At 41.7% G+C, this 26,642-nt stretch overlaps 1 protein-coding gene across 4 annotated transcripts; it reads left to right on the top strand.

Annotated features, from left to right (window-relative positions):
• The first annotated feature begins 323 nt into the window (after nt 1-323).
• On the top strand, nt 324-25,517 carry LETM1 (leucine zipper and EF-hand containing transmembrane protein 1). Of its 4 annotated transcripts, none has more exons than XM_033148413.1 (14): nt 324-498; nt 4,226-4,283; nt 6,403-6,859; nt 10,118-10,261; nt 10,385-10,522; nt 12,367-12,570; nt 12,907-13,026; nt 13,715-13,846; nt 15,551-15,730; nt 16,466-16,615; nt 21,474-21,608; nt 22,446-22,636; nt 24,309-24,465; nt 24,995-25,517. In XM_033148413.1, the coding sequence occupies exons 1-14, from the start codon at nt 420-422 to the stop codon at nt 25,142-25,144; spliced, it is 2,295 nt and encodes a 764-aa protein (XP_033004304.1). In that variant the 5' UTR covers nt 324-419; the 3' UTR covers nt 25,145-25,517. The 4 variants fall into 4 exon arrangements, with proteins under 4 accessions (XP_033004304.1, XP_033004306.1, XP_033004305.1 ...); XM_033148414.1 differs by having other exon boundaries at nt 325-498; nt 16,463-16,615; nt 24,327-24,465; nt 24,995-25,516; XM_033148412.1 differs by having other exon boundaries at nt 325-498; nt 16,463-16,615; nt 24,995-25,515.
• The last annotated feature ends 1,125 nt before the right edge of the window (nt 25,518-26,642 follow it).

Genomic DNA, 26,642 nt, shown 5'->3' with positions numbered 1-26,642 from the left:
CCCTTAAGTTTAGGCGGGGAGAGGCATCCCATTGCAGCCGCCTCTATAAATTTTCCCGCTCCCCGTGAGGAAGCCGCCGCTTCCCCTCAAGGGATGAGGTAAAAAACAAAAATGGCGCCCGGAGCCGCCCCGGAGGCTCCAGGCGCGGCCTCGGGCTCATCGTATCAGGAGCCGGCGGCTCCGATTGGCCACTCGGCCGTCCAACGGGATTCCGCGGGAATCGCTTCGAGCCGCCGGGCTCCGCTTCCCGGCGTGCGCCGCTTCTCCTCTCCCTCGGAAGACTCCCTCTCCCATCATGCACCTGGCTCCGCACTCCACCCCGTGCGGGCGGCTCCTGAGGAGAAAAGTGCCCCGGCGAGGCGAGCGAGAGGACGCGGCTCTCTAGGCCGGACTGGCAGCCTCGTCCTGCCGGTGGAGAGATGGCGTTCGTGCTGCTGGCGCGCTGCGGCCGGGGCGCCTGCTCCGTCCCCAAGCGCCTGCGCTGGGAGCCCGAGGCCGGTGAGGGCGGCGTCAGAACGGGGAGCGGGAGAAGGAAAGCGTGGGGACGGCCGGGCCTGGCGCCGGTGGGGCGGGCCTGGGGTGTGTGTGTGGGGAGGGGTTCCGTGAGGTAGAGCGGCTGCAACAAGTCAGCCGTAGAGCCCCTTTCAGCATGGCTTCGAGAAGGCCCTGAGCCTCTGGCGCCGGCTCTCGTAACCGTTCCGGATGTTGAGGAACTACAACTCCCATCGTCCCCGACCGCCGGCCGTGCTAGCTAGGAATCATGGGAGTCGTAGTCCAACAACAACCAGGGACCCATAGTTGGGAAAGGCTGCTGGAGAGCTGCTGTCACAGCGTGTTTTTTTGCTTGCTTCCTTCCTTACTTCTTGGATTTATATCTCACCGTTTTCTCCGAGGAGCTTCCGTGGTTTGCTCCCTCTTACTCATTTAATCCCCACTACAAGAACAACTCTGTGAGGTAGAGTTGAGTTGACAGGCAGTGACAGGCTGCCAAGGTCACCCCAGCGAGTGTTCATGCCTGAGCGTGATTTGAACGCTGGTCTCTAGTGCCTGAGTCTCCAGAGAGCTGCTGCCAGACTGTAGTTGGTTGTCTTGCACTGCTTTTATATCCCACCCTTTTCTCCAAAGAGCTGGAGGTGGAGTTGGGTCTCGCCAGAGTAGTGCATGCCCTGGTTATCTCCCGCTTGGACTACTGCAATGTGCTCTACGTGGGGCTACCTTTGAAGGTGACTCGGAAACTACAACTAATTCCGAATGTGGCAGCCAGACTGGTGACTGGGAGTGGCTGCCGAGACCATTTAACACCGGTCCTTAAAGACCTACATTGGCTCCCAGTAATTTTCTGAACACAATTCAAAGTGTTAATGTTGACTTTTAAATCCCTAAACGGCCTCAGCCTAGTATACCTGAAGGAGCGTCTCCTCCCCCATTTTTCAGCTTGGACAATGAGGTCCAGCTCCAAGGGCCTTCTGGCGGTTCCCTCACTGCAAGAAGTGAGGTTACAGGAAACCAGGCAGAGGGCCTTCACGGTAGTGACACCTGCCCTGTGGAACGCCCTCCCACCAGATGTCAAGGAAATAAACAACTATCTGACTTTGAGAAGACTTCTGAAGGGAGCCCTGTTTGGGGAAGTTTTTAATGTTTGAAGTTTTATTCTGTTTTTATTCCTCTGTTGGAAGGCGCCCGGAGTGGCTGAGGAAACCCAGCCAGAGAAGCAGAGTATAAACAATAAAATTACTACTACTACTATTCACCTCCTTCCTCACCACCACCCTGTGAGGTAGAGTTAGGTTGAGAGGCAGTGACGCCCCCCAAGTTTACCCAGAGAGCTTCATGACTGAATGAGGGGATTTGAGCCCTGGTCTCTCGCAGGTCCTAGTCTCCCACTAATCACTCTACCACCACTGGCTCTCCAGAGTACCCGGAACTGGGCAATAGAGGTTTATGACCTGACTGCATTAAGATGGCTTTAGGTGCAATGCATTATTGTGCAATATTGCAATATTAATACAGTGGTACCTCTGGTTACGTACTTAATTCGTTCCGGAGGTCCGTTCTTAACCTGAAACTGTTCTTAACCTGAAGCACCACTTTAGCTAATGGGAACTCTTCGCTGCCGCTGCGCTGCCAGAGCACGATTTCAGTTATTATCCTGAAACAAAGTTCTTAACCTGAAGCGTTATTTCTGGGTTAGCGGAGTATGTAACCTAAAGCGTATGTAACCTGAGGTACCACTGTATCTTGATCTGATTGGCAGAGTGTGTTGCCATCTTAAGCTTAGGTTATTGGTATAGTGCATATTATACAGGTCTTTGCTTGTAGGATAGTTTGCTTTCTGTTGTGCCTTTCTGCAGGTGAGAAGGAATGGTGATGCACCCTGGAGTTAATATTGAGTCTGGTATTCTAGTACAATTCAGGTTGCTGTGATGTCCAAAAATAACAATGTAGGGATCAAATAAGTAAAAAAATAGCATGAAGCAAAGCCTTGGAATGCTTCCAGGCTTAACGTTATGAAGGTTATTGACACTGAATTTGAGCATCAGTCAGTTGCAGTCTCACTGTTTCATTTCCAGTCCCCATGCTAGCAGCTGCTAATCTAGGTAGGTAGTGAGTCTCATAGAAGGCATGTTCTCTTTGAGGAGGTACGTACTGCAATCATTATTCAGAAGCTTAGAGACTAAATTTCATTATGAAGCCATGGGAATAGAGGACCCTGGCTAATTATTGCATCTGGAGGGTGCAGGATGGAGCTGCTGAACTGGCATGGCACTAGTGAATCCTCTATTCACTGTTCTAAGTGCAGCTTCTTTAAGAAACCTTTGAAAATATGATTCAACGACTCCTTCAGGTGAAGTGTTCAGTGAACTTTGATCTGGGGACCATTAAACTGATGGGTGTATATCTCAAAGATTACTGGGAACAAACTTCTTAATGTACATACTTTGTGGTGTAATTAATGTCTGAGACCTATAGAACTAGTCTTTTTCTTCTTCAAAGAGTGATGTGACTTAGTGTCTGGTGATAATTAGGTGGAAAAGTGTCTAGGCTATGCATTTAGTCATTCATGATACAGAAACGTTATCACTTCAACACGATATCCTTTTGAAGACTTTAAAAATACCTGCAACAATGAAGGCTGCAAACGTATTTATTTTTAAACAGTAGAAAACTTCAGACACCCTCATGCCTTTCTGTTTACTCTAGGCTTTGTGTGAGGTGCCAAATCTAAGGTGAAACATGGCACATGTGCAGTTGTAGAGTATTCCTAGTGTGACTAATCCCCAGATCTAATTTAGAAGCCTTTCCTTATACAGTACTAACAGTTGTATGCCATACACTGGCTTTGTTTGATTACATTTTGTTGTGGTCTGCATATTTTTCTTATTAGTTTTATTGTGTGTTTTTTCAGCTTTAATATGATAATCACTTGTTTTCTTTCTAAAATCGCCTTAGAATGTAACTGCTAATCTTATCTTGTATGTGCTTCTTAAGTAGCCTTAAGTGCTTCTAATAATGGTCTGTTATCCACTAATGACTATGCCTTAAGTATTGCAAGGTGTAACTGTAGACTGACATTAAAAAACAAATTGCAAAATAAATAATAATTAAAAATCCATTTTAAAATACAAATAAAGCAGAGCACATCTCAGTACAAGTGTGTATTGTTCATATATTAAAACTACATATAAAGACAATACATACAGTTGCCTAACCACAGGTATTTAAATCATTATCACATACATAATTTTAAAATTAATATTTGAACCACAGAAAGTATAGCTTCTAGAAACATAAAAAGTATAATGTTTTGGAGAGTGAGAGGCACTACAGTGCAGCTTATTTAACATTTTGCAATTGATGGGGTGATTTTGTTCTGTTTGTTGATACTACTTTATAATCTTGTATGTGAAATGAATTAATGAATTTTGTCAACTTGTTTTTAGTTTACTGAAAATTTTTATAGGAAAGAGTGTTAAAGTTGCTGGGCTTTGAGACTTATGATACAGTTTTATTTGAATAATCTGCTTTCTTTGCTCATCACCCAGTCTCCTGAAGGCTTCTTGTAACCTGTCCTGAGCATACAACATATTAATGTTTCTGTTTGCAGTGGTGTAGTAGTTTTAAACAAAGCTGTTTTGATGTTGATGCAGCTACAAATACAATGTACCTGAATGGTATCGCAATCTACTGGTTTACAGACTTTTTTTTTTTTTTTTTTTACTTCTAGGTCATTTGGAAAACCGTGCTTGTTTTAGCTGTGCATCCCTGAGGCTAATAAATCATACGTAAGTAAACATATTCAGGAGGTCCCTTTCCCGCAATAGGATGCCAATCATAAATAATCCAAAGTAACTGAGTTTCCCCAAAAGTCCAGAAAGTTGGAGATTAGTTTATTTTCCTCATAATGTATGAGAAAACAAATTAATCATGCAGACATCCGCAATAGAAATGTTTACAGGCCCTTCTTACACAGGGCTTGCGTTCCCGGACTTCACTTGTATACGTGAAATCACGTAAAGTGGTGAGAGTGGTGTTGAGAGAGGCTGGGAAGCGGGTCTCTCAGCAGATTCCACCCACCTTCCCTGGGCAGCAATGCACTGTTGTACTCGTGTGCCCTACCTGCCTCTGGTGACTGGAAAGTTGAACTGGGGGTAGGTGGCTCCTGGGGCCCAGCGCCACTGCAAGCCTCTCAGCATTCTCCCTGCTAGTCTTGGAAGTTGCTGGACATGGTTTTTTATCTAGTTTCTCCCCCACCCCCAAGAAATAATGTTGCTGTCTGCTCGTGGGGTGGAGGAACTCTCAGATTTTGAGTGAGTGAGGGTGGCAAGACTCTTGGAGCGGCAATGCAAGCTGTTTTCCCCTGCTCTCCATCTCTTCTACTCTTTTCGCGCCATTTTGGCACCATATCCTGGTTCAAATCATGCAGTTGTACGTGAGCAGAAGGCACATGAAATGGGGGTGTGCCTGTATAAAATAAGTGCTTAAACTGAACTGGATATATTGAATTGGTTCTTAAACTTTCTGGCCTTTTTAAATAAGCCTATTAATGTGTGGTCACCAGTACCAGAGCCGTGTCATCCATTGGGGCTGGTGGCACGGCGCACCAGGGCGCAATGGCCTGGAGGGCGCCTCCGTCCTCCAGCCCCGCTGGCAGTGCCCTCCGACTGCCCAGCGGAGCAAGGGAGCTGGCCGGCCACGCCCTCCAGCTGCCCGGCGCAGCGCGAGCTGCCTGGCTGCGCTGCGCCATTTGGCTGCCCCGCGGAGCGCGGGAGCGCGAGCCGGCCACCCTCGCCTCCCGTCCCGGAAGCGCTGGAAGGGCAGAGCACAGGAGCGCGGCAGAGTGCGGGAGCAGAGCTGGCTAGCCGCGCCGCACCCTCCAGCTGCCCGGCGCAGCGCGAGCTGCCTGGCTGCGCTGCGCCATCCGGCTGCCCCGCGGAGCGCGGGATTGCGAGCCGGCCACCCTCGCCTCTCTTCCCGGAAGCGCTGGAAGGGCGCGCAGAGCCCCGCGCCGCTCCAGCGCCACGCCCCTCATCCCCCGCTCGTCCACCCCCCTCCCAAGGGGCGGCAAGCGCGGGAGGGAGGCGGCGGAGAGGCGGCATGGTGGGGGCGCCGGAGGGATAGCCGCGCCAGGGCGGCCGATCTTCTTAAGACGGCTCTGACCAGTACCTCCCCCTTCATAGGGTAGGAATTTCCCTGTGCTTTCCTTTTAAGTTGCCAAGACTAGTGAGACCAGCTGGTGGCAGGTCAGGTACAGTTTGGGGAAAGTGGCCTCATGGGCCCAATTGAGCCCCTTCGTAGGCCAAGAATGGGGTGGAGGTTCCCAATCCCAGCTGTAATTACTGTATATTCTGGCGTATAAGACTACTTTTTAATCCAGGAAAACCTTCTAAAAAGTTGGGGGTCGTCTTATACGCCAGGTGGAGAATCTGCGGTCGAGTATATCTCAAACTCTATATTTTAACTGGAAAAGTTTGGGGGTCGTCTTATATGCCCAGTCATCTTATATGCTGGAAAATACGGTAATATTCCTGAGAGAGTGTGAATTCTAGCTGCTAAATTCTAAGAAAAAGGCATTATATCTTGCTTCATACTTTTCTGTAGGTTTGCAGTAAATCCTAATATAACAGACTTTGCTAAACAAAGCTGTAAACTTGTCAGGCATGAAACAAGAACTTGACAATTGTGATCTGGTATGCAAGTCTTTTAGCAGAATATATTTTGTCAGAGGGCCTTTAAGGTGTAGAGAAAAGAGTGTTGGGTTTATATCTCGACTCATACAAATCTTTTTGGACGGTCCTTCATGTCACAATCTTGTATACTCATAGGGTAACGGTAAATGTGAAGAATTGTGAAGTACTGTACTATGTGCCATGTAAATACAAACACTCACTTCTTTTTTTACAGGACTGTTCATTTGAAATATTGCACTAGTGCCTCTCCTGTTTATGTTTGCTTTGCAAAAGGGGATTACAATCGGACTGAAGGATCAGGACAAAGGCACTTTACAGCTTTGAGATCGTTTGACCTGTGGTCACCAACTGCTAATGGAGGTGTTTTGGGGCCATGTTATCTTCCAGTACGACAGTGGCATTCTTCACAACCCTGTTATGATGACTCCGTGGTAGAAAAGTCGCTTAAGTCTCTCAAGGATAAAAATAAGAAACTGGAAGAAGGGGGCCCAATTTATAGTCCAACAGTAGAAGAAGGCATAGTTAAAAGATCTATTGGACAGAGAATTGTTGATGAACTGAAGCACTACTATCATGGCTTTCGATTGTTGTGGATTGATACAAAAATTGCTGCAAGGATGCTCTGGAGAATTCTTCATGGCAACACTTTATCCCGCCGAGAACGGAGACAGGTACTGAATCCATTGTATTGTTTCGGTGGTTCAATTTTAGATGTCTTAAAAGCTAACGGCTTTATTGTTTATACAGAGTGACATTAGCGATACATTTTTGAAACATTTTTACCAGTAAATGCACATCACCTTGAATATCACTGGTTGAAATAATGAATAATAATAATTTATTATTTATACCCCGCCCATCTTGGCGGCTTCCAGCAAAATATTAAAATACAATAGTCCGTCAAACATTAAAAACTTTCTTAAACAGGGCTGCCTTCAGATGTCTTCTAAAAGTCTGGTAGTTGTTTTTCTCTTTGACACCTGGTGAGAGGGCATTCCCCAGGGCAGGTGCCACTACTGAGAAGGCCCTCTGCCTGGTTCCCTGTAACTTGAATTCTCGCAGCGAGGGGACCACCAGAAGGCCCTCGGCGCTGGACCTCAGTGTCCAGGCAGAACGATGGGGGTGGAGATGCTTCTTCACGTATACTGGACCGAGGCTGCTTATGCTTTCCCCCCCTTAAATGACTGTACAAAACATCATGAACATTTGTTGAAGTGTTTTGTTTTTCTGTGTACTGTACAAAGAAGCTTCTATATGCATTTAAATGGAGCAAAGCATCGCTTGCATGATTCTTACCCATAAAAGTGTGTACAATTTTTCTATCCCGTGTTTGAAAAATATTGTGTAACCAGTGCCCTTAAGCTACTTGCACTCAGTGGTGTACAGGTAACTCACAGCTTATGTGAGGGTTCAGTTCTAGGGGTCCACATGGAAACACAAAATCACATAAAGACAGGAACTCCCAAACTGCCTCTCCACAAGGTGGAGGGCTGTTTACTGGGCTCAGGGACGGTCACAGGAGGACCCTGGGAAGCTTCCATATAAGTGAAATCAGTGTAAGCTGCAAGTTATCTGTCTATTCTTTAGCTATGCTACTCAATATATGCTTTTCAGAACTGAGCCCTGTTCAGTTCAATGGGGCTTCCTCCCAGGTAAGTGGGTATAAGATTGCTGCTTAAATTGCTGTACATTTTTACATATCGAAAAACAAAAATCGAGTCTATTGCAATAATTGTTCACTAGAATAAATATCTATAATTTTGTAGTTTTATTTTCATGTTCTGAACAATTGAATAGTTTCAGACAGTGTTAGAAAGTGAGATATGAAAGCTAGAAGTTAAATGGTACTTTAAACGTAGGTTACAGACACAACAATGAATGTCTAGATGCGCTTTTTAATAACCAGAATACAAAGTTGAAAATGAATGAACTACAGCTAAAATATTATGTTCATTTTTCACATGGTCTAGTCCTTACCCTGCCCCCCTAATATTCTTGAGGGTCTCTTCTCCAGTCTTCAGAGAGTAGCTGGAAGTGGGGGAAGCAGAAAAAATCTGAAATCTTAGGTGCAATACTGTGCCCAGAGCTCAAAAACTGCTTGCACTAATGAAATTCCCTGTTGCAAAATGCTCAGGGAATTTTGAACATTGGTTTCAGAAATTTTTGCTTGCAGCGTTGTCATGGCACTGGAAACTATTTGTCATAGCATACAGTTGTCGGGGCACTATCACTTCCAATTTTGCAAATTTAGGCTTAAGATTCCACATTTTCATATCTACGCATCATTCAATATTTAAACATCACACAGTACAAGGGAAACCTCTAATAGTGCATGTTGGGGACTCCATCATCAAGTGTTCCCTTATATGGATCTGGCACGGAGAACCTGTGACTCTCCAGATGTTGGACTTCAGCTCCCAGCTGGCATGGCCAGAGTTCAGGGATGATGGAAGCTATAATCTGACAACATCTGGCTAGCCACAAGTTCTGCATATTACTATGCATTGATTTCTTTAACACTGTTAACAGGTAACAGTGCTTTTTTGTGCATCCATTCTAGTGACTGGCTCTTGTTCTTTACCTCTTATTAGCAGTAATAGCAAACTAAATTTAACAGTTGAACGATTTGTATTTTTCTTTCTTTCAATGTATACAACCCATGCCTACACCTGAAGTATATAGTGATTTAAAAGATGTTGGGGTTAGACTAAAATATATTTAAAACTACTATTTAATTTTTAAAAAACACATTTCATATAATGGCTTCAACCCAACTTGCATTTCTGTTTGTGCAAGTTCCCCTCCCATCTACAGCCCCCTCCAGCACCTGTATTTATTTATTGTTATCCCACCCTTTTCTCCAAGGTGCACTGTACATGGTTCTCTCCCTCCTCTTTTAATCCCGAGTATCCCTGTGAGGTAGGTTAGGCTGAGAGACAGTGAATGGCCCAAAGCCACCCAGAGAGCTTCATGACCAACTGGGGATTTGAACCCTGGTCTTCCAGGTCATGGGCCAACACTCTAGCCACTATACAACACTGCACCATTCCCAGGGATTCCCCATCTCTCAGTAGTAGATTTTTAGGGAGTGCCAGAGGATAGTCTGGTTGTGTGATTCTATCTCTGTTTCATTTATAGAAGGGAAGCTAGCATTCAAACCACTATGTCCACAAGAGTTTAAGGAATTTAAGAACCCTATTGAGTTTATCTATAAAATAACTAGGGCTGGACGATGTCAGCTTTTCAATTTTGCGATGTATCACCAGGTAAACATCACAATATAGTGATACATTGTGATGTTGAAAAGGAAGGCACGTTGACCCTGTGAGGTGCTGCCCCCAGTGCATGGAAGCAAGGAGCATTGGCCCCCAGCCCTGTGAGGCACTGGGGTGAAACTGCTGCAGCTCCCTCTGCTGCCAGCGCCCGGAGCAGGCAGGAAGGAGTCAGCCAGAGAAGGCGCTATTGCCCAGGGCTTAAAAGTTCAATGTGTTTATTAGTTGCCTCCTTTCTCTAACTTTTACAATTGTAAATTTCTGCATTTTACTTACTCAAAGCCATAGATAAAATAGGTATATTCAGTAATAACTACCACACCACTGCTTCAGCAATTGTAGTTGAAATATATATGAGACTTTACAACATAAGCAAAAAGTGAGCATTTCAGTTTGTAAATTAAGGAGAAAGGAGTCTGGTTTAAAATGAAAGCTGATTTGAATGTAACAATGTTAAAGCAAGGAGTGCCAAAATATTACCTTGCAATTCAGTTCATTATCTTCTAACAAATTGATGTTAAGATGGTTTTTCTATATAACAAGAGTTGTTGGAATATAATGCAGAATACAAATAAATATCGTACTATGGATGACATGCTATGTCATATTGACTTGTTTTTATGCTTACTAATCTCCTTACTTATTTGTTGCTTACAGTTCCTTCGGATATGTGCTGATCTATTTCGGTTGGTCCCTTTCCTAGTCTTTCTTGTTGTTCCTTTCATGGAATTCCTGCTTCCCGTAGCTTTAAAGCTGTTCCCCGGTATGCTCCCTTCAACATTTGAGACAAAGTCTAAGAAGGTAACTAAAATATGAACCAGCAGCTTAATACTTTATGGCAAAACAGATGTTCTGATTGATTAAATTCCAGTTTTATTCCACTTTTCTTCTGCCATGGAACCCAATTTGTTATTTACTTCTTAGGAAGAGAGATTGAAGAAAGAGCTTAGAGTGAAGCTTGAACTGGCTAAATTTCTTCAAGATACCATTGAAGAGATTGCCTTAAAGAATAAAGCAGCCAAAGGGAATGCTACTAAAGACTTTTCCACCTTCTTTCAAAAGGTAAAATATTCCTTTTTTACTGATGGTGTATTAGTGAAATGGGACTTCACCACCTTCTTTCTCCCTGCAGCTGGTTCAAAATTTACTCTGGAGGATTTCCATAACATTAGATTTCACTCATACTTTGCCTTTCTGCATTAAGCACCCACGGTGTTGGACAATAGTAATATATAATGCAGTACTGTATAGAAGTTAATGTCAAAAAGCCACATACAACCACAATTAAAAACACTAATTGAATGCAAGTGCAGGTTTGTAAAAAGAGCAGCCAGTCAAAAATCAGAAGCAAAAACAAATCACTCCTGCGGTCTAAAGACTTGCCCAAAAAAGAAGGCCTCCGTTTGCTGGTGGGAGTTTAATGCGGGTGAAAGGCACTAAACGGGCCTCCTGAACAGGACTACTGAAAAGGTACTTTCTTGTATCCTTGCCAAACGTATTTTATAGGAGCAGTGTTGAAGGCAATCAGACTAAGTTCATTAGAGATGGTAGTCAGGCTTGAAGCCATGCACTGTTGAATTGCACCAAATTATTTCCTTAAATTTTTCCAGTGGGAGTTTTTGGTGATTGGTGGGTTGACTTACTCTTCATCCAAAAGTTATAGGTTCAGAGTTTGGCAGCCTTTGGTCATCCTCCTTGGATCTATCTATGCTGAACCCCTCTTTATTTCCAGTGGTTTCAGCTATCAGACCTCCAAGGCAGTTTGTTGTGGTTTCTGATCACCAGAAGTGATTCACCCTGTGGGGAAGATTAATGACACTAGCTTCCTGGCAGCAGGGGTGCTGCTGTTTACTGAGAGAAGGAGAGGATGGGAGGTCAACATGGTGTAGGAGCTGCACTGACCTCCCTGCTATTTTGCCTCTTTCCCTCCTGGTAAGTGGCAGTGATGCGGTTGCCAGGAATCTGGCTTTGGGGCTCTGTTCCACTGGGCAGGTCACTTCTGATTATCACTGCAAGAAGGGTCTGAGATCCATGCCATACCACATTCCCACTGGGCATGTCTTTCAAATGGAAATGGTAGACTTTTAAAAGAGAATTGCAGGATAGGGGACCCAAATACTTTTAAACTGCTACAGGTTACTTTAAAAATAGATAGCTTTAGATTTTTAAAAATGTAAAGAGCACATATAATGTTCTTCCATGCATAAGCCCCCATGTTCAAAGCCGTTGAAATGCAGTTTGTCCAGTCTGGTTAACAACCAATTTAAGATGACAACACTGTGCTTCATTCACTACAGCTAATTCTCATGCCTTCTTCCTATGCGGAGCAGTACATGGAAAGCAAGCTTATGGCCTGCCCCACTCAAATGTGTGCTTGCCTTTGTCCAGCTACAGAACGTTCAGACTAGAGTTGGGGTAGTCAGTGGTTGCCACCTGCATTGCACCTCCTATTCTCGGTATATTAAAAATCTAGCAACAATAGTGAACAATCCTACTTTTGTGTATTGGCTTTTAAGCAGAGGTTGGATAACAACCTACCATGGATGTTGTAGCTGTGAACTTCCTGTTTTGGCATGAATTGGTCAACTTGAGGGTGGGAAACCTAAGACCTGCATTCTCTGGTCCTGCTCTGCATCCTCCACAAGTGCCTGGCTGGGATGTGTACCTGAATGGTGGCAATTCTTTTTGCTTGTCTGATACAGTTATATGTAGGTGCTATGGCTGTTGCATTTGTTGCTTCAAAGGAAAAGTGACGCCGTCAGGATTTTACACTTTGCCCCAAATTACGTAAGTGTGGAGTCATAAGACTAAGACTTGTCCCATATGTTATTAAAGAACTGCACATTTCTTAAATAAAAGTTGAGGGAATGTAGCTTTGTCTTATAAAATGTGTTTTCTACTTTCAGATCCGTGCAACTGGTGAAAGACCAAGCAATGAAGAAATTTTACGATTCTCTAAACTATTTGAAGATGAGCTAACCCTTGATAATCTCACAAGACCTCAGTTGGTTGCTCTCTGTAAACTGTTAGAACTTCAGTCAATGGGGACAAATAATTTTCTTCGTTTCCAGCTAATAATGAGGTTGAGATCTATAAAAGCAGATGATAAAGTAAGAGAATTCCCTTTTGCTACAAATTTACTAGTCGCTTCTGTTGTTTCTAATGACTTTTAAAATTATTTTAAGCAACTGCATTGTGGAATGCAGAATTTCATTCATCTGGGAATGTTGGGTCTATTTCACAATTAGACTTGCTATATGGCAGCTGTAGTCTTACCACGAAACATAGAACAGTTGATTAGAACGTACTTAGCAGCCCTCGTCTGGCACTAAACTGAATTCCATCCTGTAATGGTATCCTGCTTTCTTGTAATGATTTTATTATTGGGTGATAAAGATATTTATTCACAGTGATTAGTATAGTTATTGATATTTGTGTCTGCCTAGCTGATCGCTGAGGAAAATGTGGATAGCCTGACGGTTAAAGAGCTACAAGCAGCATGTCGTGCAAGAGGCATGAGAGCACTTGGCGTAACAGAAGACCGTTTGAAGGATCAGCTTAAGCAGGTACTGATCAAGAAAGAAGGGACATGAGCTTTTGATCACCCAAAAGCAGCTCATGCTGTGTGTGTTTTGGCATCACCTCTTGGTCCTCCATTTACCAGAAGTAATGCATTTACCATTAAACCTAGAAATGTATACTCAATTCTGACCAAACTAAGCTTCCCAGAGCAAAAGCCTTCTAACACTTCCAGAGTTGATGCTAAACACATTACTTCTGGTAAATGAGCCACATAGCCAGAAGAGGGCCGTGAAAATTAGTGTCCTAAGCTTTTTAGACTCTTCTACCCATGTAGGGGCACATTGGTTGCCAGATGTGAACTACTGTATGTTGTCATTATTTCTGCTCTCCTACCCCGCTGTCATACCTTTCCTACCCTCCTAGTCCTGTGATGTCCACAATCTTTACATTGAGCAGGTATGTTGCTATGAGGCAAATACACTTGCCACAAACTCATATCAATTATGCATGTCCCACCCTGAGAGTTGTTTACCCAGGATTTGAAAGGCTATCTGTTATCAGAGCTGTTTAACATGATATTCTCCTGCCCCAAACCCTTGATGAGCAGCACTTTTATTCAGAAGTTCACTAGTAGTTGAAAAATAAATGGATTAAGCTTGATTTACCCAGTTCATAAGTGTTTTGGAATGCAGAAAGATGTACTGTTCCAATACTTTTATCTTTTAATTGCAGTGGTTAGACTTGCATCTGAACCAGGAAATCCCAACTTCACTGCTTATTTTATCCAGAGCTATGTACCTTCCAGATACTCTTTCACCAGCTGACCAGCTTAAAACAACCCTGCAAACACTACCTGAAAGTGTGGTATGTCTTATTTAAATTGCAACTACATTCTGTTAACACCATTGAATCTAAAATCTTTTTTCCTTAGGGTGCTTTCTCTGCTACAGCCAGTATATTCACTATAGTATAATTCTAGTGCTGGGGATGTTCCACATTCTGAAGACTTTTCATCTCTCAAATCCAGAATAATGCTACTTGTTGATTCACTGCAAATATGCACCGTCTCATTTCTCATTCATGCTTTAGCAGTTGAATATAGTTGATATTGCAATTTATTTAAGGTTGCCCTCCCTTAATGCACAAATTTAGCAACTGAAGTGTTTTCCTCGCCTTATCTTTGTGGTGAAGAGAAGCTGCACTGGGTTAATTTTTATAAGTCAAGCTAGTGGTCAGAGTGCAGAAGCAGGGCAAGTAAGTGCATATTGACTCATTAGCAAGACCAGTGCTTTTTTCTGGGGGGACGCAGGGGGACGCATACCCCTAAACATTTTGTGAATCTTTGTACTTTTGTACTTTTGTCCATTTGCTGTATTTATTTTTCCCAATTTGAACTATAAAATGGTGATTTTCTTGAGTCAAAATGAGAGTACCCCTAAACATTTTTTTAAAGAAAAAAAGCACTGAGTAAGACCTACTTTAGTCACCTAGCTGAGGTTGAAACTGTGTACTGCTTTTGTGCTGTGGACTGTGCTTATGGTGATTTATAAAACCAACTGATCTTGTACCGTCCTTTACATTTTTATGGATGGTGGATTGATCCCTGATGTTCAAAACATATAAAACAAAAAGCAGAGATTAGAGAGGATTAATTAGTTTTGTGATACAGTATAGCATGTGGGACATAATTTATCCCTTACCGTTAGTTTACAAAACAGAATAAGAAAAAACCTTTTGCCCCATCCTTTGTTTACATTGCTTGCAGCAGTTAAAACAATCAAAACAAACTAATGATAATACTATGAAAACAAAGGCAGGCTTGTTTGATAATATCATTTTTAAAATGCAGGTTCATCACTCATGATGAACTCATGAGCCTTGCCTGCTGAAATTTAAAAGATTTTTGAGTAGGTGTTGTAAAACAGCAAATTCCATAATCTAAATCAGGCATAGGCAAACTCGGCCCTCCAGATGTTTTGAGACTACAGTTCCCATCATCGCTGACAACTGGTCCTTTTAGCTAGGGATGATGGGAGTTGTAGTCCCAAAACATCTGGAGGGCCGAGTTTCCCTATGCCTAATCTAAATCACATATGTAATAAAAGTTTACTATTGTCATTTATCTGCATCAGTTTTCCTGTGTGGTGTGGAGTAGTGCTAAGGGTGTTAAATAACTGAGTGGGATATTCTTTGTTCAAATCACTGGTTGGCCCATTTTGCACTTTTTAAGGGTTACTCTTCTTGCACCCTATCTGTGTATCTGAAGAAGTGTGCATGCACACGAAAGCTCATACCAATAACAAACTTAGTTGGTCTCTAAGGTGCTACTGGAAGGATTTTTTTAATTTTTTTATTTTGTTTTGACTATGGCAGACCAACACGGCTACCTCCCTATAACTGGACCCTGCGTGTTTGAGCAGCATAGGATTGGTTGGAGCTTTCTTACATTGTGGAATGCAGAACTAAACAGCTAGACCAGACTGATAGTTCTATGTTTTCTCTTCTATTAAAATTCCTATAGAACTGTGTAAAATCTGGAAGTCGATTGGCTTTTTATTTTTATTTTAGGCCAAAGAAGCTCAAGTTAAAGCGGCAGAATTGGAAGGAGAAAAAGTGGACAATAAAGCCAGACTGGAGGCAACCCTTCAGGAGGAAGAAGCTATTAGGAAAGAAAACCAAGAAAAAGAATTGGAAAGGCTGTCAGAAGCTGCTGAGAAGGCCAAAGAGACTCTTCAGGTTGCTGAGAGGGTAGGCTCTTTAAAAAGGCACCAGTGTTGGTTGTGAACGCTTTACTCCATCCTTATTTAAAATTGACTTTTTTTCAGCCCCTCTTAATTTTCTGTGAAGTTGATTTTGCACTTCTTCCAAATGGGCAACTTCCAAATAGAAACTTATAATAATAAATAAATATGATGGTCACAATGCAAAGGGGCACTCGGATGCATACGTTTTTTTCTGCAACTGTTTCAGAAACTTAATCACACAGATCAGGGGTTTGATATCAGTAGGGGGAAGTTGTAAGCTTGCACTGGTTACAGGGATAGTTTTAAGCACTTCTTATGCCGAACTCCCAACTGTTTTTTAATTTTAAAAAACGGTTCACTATAAGGGCTCTGATTTTTAGTATCACAACTGTGCACAAACCTGTAACTTTGTATAATCCTCTGTGAAGGAGGAATTATACCCCCCCAAACTTGAAAATTATATCATTGGGAGGGGCATCAACCTGTACCACTATCCAATGGATCAAGGAGTCCTCCTCTTTCCTACCCTTTCAGCTACCCTGCAAATGCAGACATGAAGGTGAAATGAAATTAGTCCCACTCAACAACTGATATAATTCCTTCTCTCTCCCAGCAAGAACATGTGTTGGAACCCTCCAATGCCATGCATAGAGCTTCAAAGGTGGAACTTGGGGTCGTGTTCAAAATGTGTTTTTAAATTCCGGGTTTCATATGATGTTGTTACTTTGTGTTTTAGAAGGAGGTGGATGCAATAGATCTTGATACTTCAGCTGTGCATATAAAGGAAAGCAAGATAGCTGTGGATACCGAACAAGAACTGGCAAAGGTGGACTTGACCCTGCATTCAGAGACTTTGAAAGATACAGCACCAGTACTGGAGGGTATCAAGGTGAATAGTGGGCAAGGCTGAGAGCGAATATACTGCACAACGCTTTCCCCCTGTTGGGCTGTTGCAAGATTAACTCTCTTCCAAGCAAATCAATAGATTTTGTGGAAGAGCTGCTGCTGTTGTTGTTGTTCTTTTAAATTACAGGTGTTTTTCATTTGCAGAACATTGTAAGTGGCTGAAATTTGGGGGTGTAGTTAGCTACTGTGCAGGTGACAATAAATTAGGACTACGTTTTGGGTCTCCTGTGTAAATTACTGGTATGCAATGAACAGTGACTCTGGGGTGGTTGTTAATTCTGTCTAAATTAGCTAATGAATCCAGTTATGAAAGATGCAGATTCACACTAAGTGTATGCCTATATATACCAATATTCAGTTACGATTGCTTCCGTTCAGAGCTGCATGTATGTTTCATGGTGCTCAAGACCTCTTGCATTTTTGGGTTGCTTTGAGAGATCATTTTGGTGGAGGCTGCAGAGCTGCACTGCACTTGAAACAAGTTTAAACTTCTCCAAATTGTCCATTAAGAAAAATTACAGGTACAGGCTGTCTACTGTCTATGTTAGGGATGGGGAACCTGTGGTCCTTCATGTGTTCCTGGACTATTATCTCCCATCATTCCTACCCATTGGAGTCCAACAAGGCCCACGCATTTTAAGCTATAGATTTCGGGAAGCCTCTTTGCTCAAGAACTGGTTAAAATAATTAAAATAAGGCTGGTTAGGCTACTTCCAAACCTGAGTGGTTAAGGAGACTCTCTATTCCTTCCACTAGTCTTAATATTCCCCAGTGAAGAGTATATTGACTTGAAAGAAATCTTCATCTGGTATTTTTCATTTAGATTCTTCAGCACCCACTTAAAAAACAACAACAATTGTGGTTTTATGGGTTAATCCTGCCGGCTTCTCTCTATCTCAACAATAGCAAGAATTAAAAGTTCCTTGAAATGTACTATCTGGGTTAGTAGACATGGAAGATTTGACATGGAGGTTTCTGTATCATATTCTCAACTAGATTGATTAGCTTTTTCTAATATTTATAAATTAATCACAGTGCATAATATATATTTGCTCTTGTTGTGTAGTAATCTTGTATAGTATAGTTTAGCATTTTGTATAGCGTACTTCATGGGTAGCCAACTTGAGCCCAGAGGCTGTGGGAGATTGTGGTTCTTCTGAAGGTCATGTGAACCTAACTATGGCATAAAAAGTGACCCTATCAACTAGTTTGCAATTAACTTGTGGTACATTTTCCAAAAGGGGTTGGCCACCACTGGTGTACTTCATAGCTTATAATTTAGTAATTGTGTACCTCTTGTGTAGAAGTAGTCATAAGAACATGGATGTCTACTTATTAGTTCTTGTTGTTTTCATGCTGCAAAGTTTGAAGCATGGCTGTGGTGGCTATGTGTTAAGGTTAGGAATGCTTTTTTATTTCTGGAACATTGAAAACTTGAACTTTAAACGCACTTACTGGAAGTAGTAAAATGGCTTATGAGCAATATCGGCAAATTATCATTATCATTTCTGTTAAATTCTAAACTCTGATGTGCCCAATAGTTGTCTTAGACACAAGTCTGTGTTTCTCAAAGTTGGGCCTCCAGCTGATGTCAGACTACAACTCCCATCATCCCTAGCTAGCAGGGCCAGTGGTCAGGGATGATGGGAGTTGTAGTCCAACAACAGGTGGAGACCCAACTTTGAGAAACACTAGTCTAAGTGATCCTTCTGTGATATCACTTGGCCTGGAAACTTGTAATAAGCATGTGATAATTCTAGGATTTCCCCCCCCCAAAAAAACCCTTATTTTATTTTATTTTTTTATAAGAATTTATTGGCATTTTTCTATAACAACATATACCCACACCCACACCTACAATTAAACAAATGCAAAACAAATATATCAAATACAAACAATGTCAAGTTTTCTTATAGCATCTTTCTAGGAAAAAAAAATTTCTATTTCCATATCTTGACCATTGACTTCCCCTGCCTTTTCACCTTCGATTTGATATCCTTAATCTATTTTATAACCATTTCTCCTGAAAAAAGAAAAAGAAATTAAATTCAATTATATAATTACATTCGATTATCTCTTCAACATTTTACTAAGAATGCATCGCCATAATGATACCTCGTCATAATTCTTCTTGATTTAATCTTATCTATTTCTTATCTTAATCTACATCTTAATCTTACTCCTCTTAATCCATAAACTTGATCCACTTAAATTCACTTTACTTATACTCCACATTCACAGATCTTCACAAATCATTCGCTTCAAGTCTATTTCTTCTATCCTTAAGATTGCTGCTAATAACATAAAAACTTGAAATATCTCCTTTCATGTTCAAATAAAAGTATAACAAAATATTGTTGACAGTGTTCACCCTCCAATTTCAAATTACCATCTCAGGCTACTTTAAGTTTTATTTAATGCTTCACCCCACACCCCCTCTGTCCATTATTCTTCTCCTAGTGGCATCAGCACTGAACATCCATGTAACTTCTCTCTCCCAACGTCCACAGATCCAGGCACAGTCCAAACCTCTCCTTGCCACGAGTTCAGAGGTGTCCATCTCATCATCTCTCAGCTTCTTCGGTTCTTTGTAACATTCCTTTTCTTCTTGTAGATACCTTAATTCTCTGTCCCTGGCCCCCGAGCTCACACCTCGGGGACTGGATATAAAAAATCTTGACGTCGCCTTGGGGCTGCCACCCCCAAAAAGCGAATTTCTTCTCCGAAGTAGCGCACTCATTTCTCTCCATCTTTCCATCCACCCTCTCAGCTCATTGGCAAGGCATTCTTCCAAAGTGTCAAAAATTTTAGAAGCCTCCTCTGTGGGCAATTGGTTCCCTTTCAGACCCCCACACAAGACTTTGACTTTTCTATAGAGCAGTTCCACCTTCAAGGCAGTGAGTCTCTGTTCATCCGTTAGTCCAGAGTTCAATACCAGTTCAAGGACGAAGCCCAGCATACTGGCAGAGGAGGAGGAAGTGGGTGTTATATTTCTACTCCCCTCTTTGTTCGTCGCCATTTTTCTGAGCTGGAGCGCAAATACCGCAACTTTAAATGGAGATATTTTCCTCTAGTTAGCTTCCCGAAAAAAAAAATTTGCCAGTCTCATGTGTCAATTTTAAATACATTGTAACCAGTTCAGTAGCAGTAATCACTCAAATTGGTTACATTCTTCAGCTCGAAGGGAGGGAGGCAGGCTGCCTTTCCCCTTCCCCCCGGATCGTTCCAAAAGCACGATTTCTAATCAGATTCTTTACTCACGACCACCGGGTTCCTTTAGCTCCATTCTTCACAGGTAGAACTTAGACGCTCACCGCGGGCTTTGTCGCCGCATTTGCATCCCGGTTGGGGCATATCCCCGAAGCCCGGCTCCGTTGTCCCTTCACCCCCACTCCCCCCTTACAGGGGGAGCGAGGGAAGGGTTCGGAGCCTCCGCGGGCGCTGCCGGGGAGCCCAGGGTGCGGGACGCTCTTCCCGCACCCCAACCGGAGCCCCGCTTTGCGGTAGCGGGGCTCCTAACCCCCGGGATGGACAGGGCGCTTCGGAGCCGAAGCAGCCCTCGACCACCCGGCGATTGCGTCGCCGCCGGAAGTTGAAAAAAAAAAAAAAACCCTTATTTTAGGCTTTAGTATTTTGATGAAATTTCTTACTAGAAAACTTAATGTGCCTCTTTCCTCACAAGCACTATCCTTTACTTTTTCTAGCAAATTTCCACCTTCTCCTCTGTCTCAGCCCCTCCAGAAGCAGACTTAGGTATGCTAGGCAGTGCAGAGAAAAATAGGTACTGGCAAGAAAAAGGCACAACACAATTGCTGCCTTTTCTCTCTTGCCAGTATTAAAAAAATCTTGTAGAAGATTGTTTCATGAAGTCAGAAACTATATGCAGATCTTCAGATTTCCCCTTTTGCCCAGAGAAGACTTGGCCAGTGATTGTGCATTCTCTGGTTTTCATCTCGAACCAATAGCAATTGCTTTTGAAACCCTTTGGGAGTGTAAAGGAAACTTGTATGTTGGACTTTATGCATGAGCCACATATGAAGCTGTTACCCAAGAAAACCTGCAGGGTATCTCCAGAAGATTTTGTAACGATGGCTTCCACCTTCCTTAACTTACAGCTACATCATACGTTACATGAACAACTTTTGCAGTCCACATAAGCAGAGAGCAGGTACACTGTCGAAAGGGCAAGTGGTTCATGCAGGTGATAGATGCAACTTATGTCGCACATATAAAAAAAAAAAAGACATACAAGGGGAAAATAGTTTTTTTGTCCCCATTTCATACCTTTCTGAATCCTGTTCAGCATGGAGGTAAACCATGCTGGCTTGTAAAGTGGGTGTTGTCTGATAGACATGGAAAAAACTATGTCATGGTGGTACCTTTTCAACAGAGCCTGCCACCTAAGCACATCACTTCTCTCTATTTTGATGGGACAAGATGATTTCACATCGCACAGCTTGCACTGTGTCTGTTGCATTTGCGATGGGTAGAAGTTTGGGAGTCTGGGTTGATTTTTCACTCAGCCTTTATATACTGCATTAAGCAATCCTATTAATTAGAGGTCTAGTTATTTTAAGATCATTTTAACAGCTCTAATATAGGACAGGTAATTACCGGTATAATCCTATGCTATTAGTATCATCGCTTATCTATACACTTCTTGATGATCAGAAAGTTCTGGATTTCCCATGGAATTACACTTAATATTTATTATTATTAAAAAGGTAAAATAAAGATGTTGAAAACATAAGAGTAGTTTTAACTGTTTTCTGGAAGGGACACTCTCTTTATAACAATTGTTTCATTTCTCCCTCTTCCCCCCCCCCCCCATTTTTTTTTAGGGTGAAGAAATAACCAAAGAAGAGATTGACTTGCTAAGTGATGCTTGTAGTAAACTGAAGGAACAAAAGAAGTCACTAACAAAGGAAAAGGGGGAGCTTGAGGAGCTCAGAGATGATGTGCAGGAATATAGTGAGGTATGAATTTTGAGAGTGTCCTGGCTGCATAGCTGTCAACTTTCCCTCCCCCCCCCTTATTCCAGCGCCGTTTCCCATTGCAAAAAAAGGGAAAGTTGACAGCTATGGCAGTTTCCCAATGCAAAAAAAGGAAGGTTGATAGCTCTGCATAATGGGAAGATTGCCAGAAATCGATCTATTAAGGCCACACCAGACCCCCTTCCTTGAATCCACCAGCTGCTGTGATAGTGAAAAGGGTACCCATGGTGGTAGCCAGCTGCTTCTTGTTGGTCCATGTCAACAAAGCCCTTACTTCTGAGTAAACATACTGTTAACAACATGTTGCAGGAGGAGCCTTGTCAGGTAAGTAGTTGCACTTCCCTGTCTTATTTGCATTCCCTTGCCTGGTTCCCACAGCTGAAGAGTCTCAAGTGTGATTTTGCTCCAGCAAGGCAGGATGGCATCTATTCTCCCTATCCCACTCTGCAAGGATGTTTTCCCCAAACCATTTCCCCTCCACATACCTAATGTCATGTGTGACGGAAGGTGTGGGGTGTGTACTGACATGGCTTCAAAGGAAGACTTGGGAACTTAAAAGTTAACTCCTGAATGCTGAATCTCACACCTGCTGTAGGGGATGCTTAAGTGGAGAACTAGCCATTCAACAGGATACTTTAAAAAGGAGCCCCCAGGAATAGGAATACTGTATTTAAAAAAATATTCCTAACTCTCTTTTGTCTTACCATAACCTTGTTCTTCTGCAGTTGTCTTTTGGGTTTACCTGCAGCATCCAAAATACCTCTGTTTTTTGCTAAATACTATGGTTTTTTTGAACGATGTTTTTTGTTTGATCCTCAGGATTTGCAAGAGATCAAGGAGTTGTCTAAGGAGGGAGAGGAAGAAATAGTTGAAGAGTCTAAAGCAAGCAAGAGATTGACTAAAAGAGTGAACCACATGATTGGACAGATTGACAAAATTATCACTGAGTTGGAGACAGAACAGAAAGTGGTGGATGGACAGCTGGACAGTAGTGCTAGCCCTCCCATTGGGTAAGTGTCAGGTGATACAAATAGGGGATTCTTCTTGTGGATACAGTATGGTTGATTCCTTTGTAGAAGGAAGTGCCTCTCAAACTTTTTCAGTCTAAACGCTTGAGTATCAGCTCCAAAATATTTACAGTAGTTGCAAACTCCCCTTCAATCATAAATATTGATAATTTATTCTAATCATTCAATAAATAAATAGTGAATGAGACCAAGTACATGCTTATTACAAAACATATACATCATATAATACCAAATTTTATTTCCACTTTAATTTATTGATCTGATTATTCCACTGAAAGCATTGACTCCTATGATTTTGTCTAATCTTTTAAAGCCATCCGAGTTGAATCTGTCCACGTTCAGTGCCATTGGATGAGACCAGGTCATGTGAGAGGGACTCCGGTATCATGAGAAAGGGAAAAAAACAAATTCTATCCACTGTTCCATGCATGATTTTCTACACTTCTGTAATGTTGCAACTTCCTGACCTTCTCTCTAAACTAAACATCCCCAAATGCTTTAACTTTTCCTCATAGGGAAGCTGCTCTATCCCCTTAATAATGTTGGTTGCCTTTGGAACCTTGTGATGCTCCACAACATGGATTTGCCTACACAGTATTAAAAGGGAAGTTGCCCCATAGATTTGTATAATGGCATGATGATGTCATCAAAATATCAGCCCATATTTTCTTCCTGCTTTATCTAGATTTGCCTTTTCTGGGAGAATCTGATTTAAAAAACAAAAAACACCCATGCCAGTGACCTGGTTGCAATAACTCAATACAGTGGTACCCCGGGTTACGTCCTTAATTCGTTCCAGGTTACAGTACTTAACCCAAAAAGGATGTAACCCAAATAATTTGAAAAAACTGAAAAAATCGCTTCTGCGCATGCGCAAATCGCGCACGCTTCGGGTTGCGCTTCCGGGTTAGCGGAGTTCATAACCCGAAAAGTACGCAACCCGAAGCATTTGTAACCCGAGGTACGACTGTACCTTTTTACAATATTATGCCCTTGTCTGGAATCAACTCATGTTGAAACATTAGGAAGCATTAGTTTTGCTTCTGGATCCCTGTAATTCATATACTAGTAACGCCCAATAAATAAGTAAAAGTAATTTATGATGCTTTTCTTGAGCTAATTTTTAATAATCCCAATCAAAATTACTACAAGACAAATGTAAGGGGTGATATGCCATCAAACAAGTAATTTAAAAATATGCTGCTTCTAAAGAGTTAAGTAGAAAATATTGAAATGTAAATTATCACTGGTTCTCAGGCATCTCCGAAATCAGTGGGGTTCCTTGAAGTTTAGCAAGACTTCTTTTGAGACTGGTCCTTAGTAGGACTTATACCTTAACATTTCTTGAAATATAGTAGTGGGCAAGCTGTCTTCTCCTCCAAAAGGGATTTGAGTGTCTGTTCTTGTTGGGTATATGTTTCTGAAGTCCTGAAGCAGAATACTTGTTAGGGTTATAAGAAAAAGAGGGAGGCTGTACTGCCTTTTTCTGAAAAAGCAGGTTACCTCATAGGTTCTGTAGTAGCATGTCTTGGTTTATTTCAATTTTTTAAATCAAGTTGAATATAAATTTGCCGTCCCTGGTTTTCAGTATGGAATATGGCTAGCGCCATATAGTTTAAAAACACCCCTTGTAGTAACTACTTGCTGTATACAGGTTGTGTTTCCCATTTAGGGAGAATATCATCAGTATCAATGAGCTTATCCATGTGATGAGACAGATTCAGAAGATACCAGAAAGCAAACTAAACAGGCTTGCCCAAGCACTAGATGAAAATAGAGATGGGAAGATTGACATAGATGATCTTTCCAAGGTGAGTCTGCTGAAGAATGTAACCTGTTTTGTTTAATGTTTGATATTTGTGTTGTGTAAACAAATTTAAGACTTAGAAGAAGAAGAAAACCTCCCTTAAATTAACTAACCTTAGAACGGAAACAGTTTGGCTTAAGTTGTGGCAGTATGATGCATTCTGTGGTTTGGTTAAATTGTAAAGATGTGATATAGATTCAGAGCTTAAAAACAAAAGTCTAATTGATGTTGAATAATATACAGGTTAATAAAATCAGAGCAGTATAAAAAGTCTTCTCCAGGCTAAACACACCTAGCCCCCTTGATATTAACTATTGTAATTTATACAGACTCATGTCAACAACAATCTTTGGAAAATACCACACTATCCTTTCGGATTCAACACACTATTTTGAAATTGGGTTGTGGTTGACATTACAAACTATTTTTGGCATATATGCTTCAGTTATTTTCCTCCTTAATTGTAGAGTTTCAAAGAATTATAAATAAAGTACAATGTAACATGCATTTAACATATGTTTATATTTGCATAGGTGGTAGAACTGATCGACAAAGAAGATATTGATATTTCTACTAACCAAGTAGCAGAGATCATGTCACTGTTGCAGAAAGAGGAAAAACTAGAAGAAAAGGAGAAAATTAAAGAAAAGGCTGAGAAGGAAGCTCTAGAAGTCAAGAATTAGTGAATTAGTGTTCAGTTTGATTCCAAGGCTGAATGAAGTGGAACATCTTATGTTACCTTGTCCAGCACCTCCTATTTGTGAGGTGATGAACATTATTGATCTATAGGTTAATCAGGAAATAATAAGAAGTTGGGTAGGCAGAATGAAACTTCCCTTATCAAACATGGGCAGTTTATCATTCCAGGAAGATGAGAGCAGTCTTGGTCTTTAAATAATGTATTCCTCCTTGTGGAATTTTGTGCACTCTTTGGTATTCTGTAGTGATTCAGTACATTTTATTGTCCCCAGATCATGATACAAATTAGGAATTTCCTTGCATTGTGTAAGGAATTGACTCTTTTTTTTTGTTAAATAATATTACGTATACTTGGCATGTAGTTACTCTTCTGTACTTAACAAAGAGGTGAAATTCTGTGCAACAAAACTAGCCATATATAAACCATCCGAAAGCATCTTAAATCCCCATTAATTTTTTAAATGAAGCTTCAAGAGGGCTTATGTAGCAAACAGATTAGTTCTGAAAGTGCTGTCGTTGTGTTGGGCTAGCGCACCCTCCAGACAGTTACACTTTTAGAACTTTAGAACTTTTTATCATGCTCAGATGCTTTAAAAACAAAACAAAAACCAAATCCCACCCCACACTTTGCCAACTTCTCATCATTAAATAATGTACATGCAGAAAATTAAATATAAGGGGGATTGCAGCAATATCCCACTCAGTTCCTTGCTCTGCTTTAATTTTTCCCAAACTTCTACTACGTTCTCTCTAGTCTCCCTCCTGTTGCAATTTGTAAAAGAAATCCTATCAGAATTCTGTCATTTTTAAAAGCCACAGGGCAACCAACAATCTCAGCAGCTGCCATTTTTCCAGATCCCTACACACCCTCTTCCCTGTGGATCTGAAGGCTACATAAGGGACACAGGTAGAGAGAGGGGAAGGCCCTGAAAGCTTTTATGCCTTGACTGAGGGCACTCACCCAAGCCACCTCTCACTTCCTTAAAGGTGCCTTTAACCCTAGGAATTAAAAGACTTCTTGACAAAGCAAACTGCATTTTAAAAAAATTAAAACGAGGAGGAAACCAGACTTTAAATATTTAAAAATTTTGAAAATGCAGCTCTGCATGTGTGTCTTATTTATGTGTAAAGGAAGTGTCCATTATTGGTTGATTATTTTTGTTCATTGGAAATTGTGAAAGGCACATCTCCTCTGTGTGTGGAACATCAGCACTGATCTGAAATTACTGACCCAGTTAATTAGGAACATGGTACAGAAATAACCTTTTCACTGCACACTTCAGGTTTAGTAAATGTCTGCTTAGTTTGTTTTTTCATTTGACCCTTTTTGTTATCACCCCGAGTCATTTAGCAGTAGCCGTTAATTGAGCTGGATATGAACACTGTTTTGGTAACTCAAGCTTTAAAATATTCATATTGGCTTCTCTTTGTTTTCCAATGAGGCTAAGGATGCTCTGAAGCCGATTTCCCAGGAAGCAATTC

The sequence above is a fragment of the Lacerta agilis genome, chromosome 5, assembly GCF_009819535.1.
Source record: "Lacerta agilis isolate rLacAgi1 chromosome 5, rLacAgi1.pri, whole genome shotgun sequence".
Classification (NCBI taxonomy): Eukaryota; Metazoa; Chordata; class Lepidosauria; order Squamata; family Lacertidae; genus Lacerta; species Lacerta agilis.
This window is presented reverse-complemented; position numbering and strand designations above follow the sequence as displayed.

Excerpts from the sequence above, each read along its gene's own strand:
- LETM1 (XM_033148412.1), top strand. The coding sequence starts at position 420 with ATGGCGTTCGTGCTGCTGGCGCGCTGCGGCCGGGGCGCCTGCTCCGTC. Across the intron at positions 6,860-10,117 it reads CCCGCCGAGAACGGAGACAG|TTCCTTCGGATATGTGCTGA; the intron begins GTACTGAATCCA and ends TGTTGCTTACAG. Across the intron at positions 24,466-24,994 it reads ACATAGATGATCTTTCCAAG|GTGGTAGAACTGATCGACAA; the intron begins GTGAGTCTGCTG and ends ATATTTGCATAG.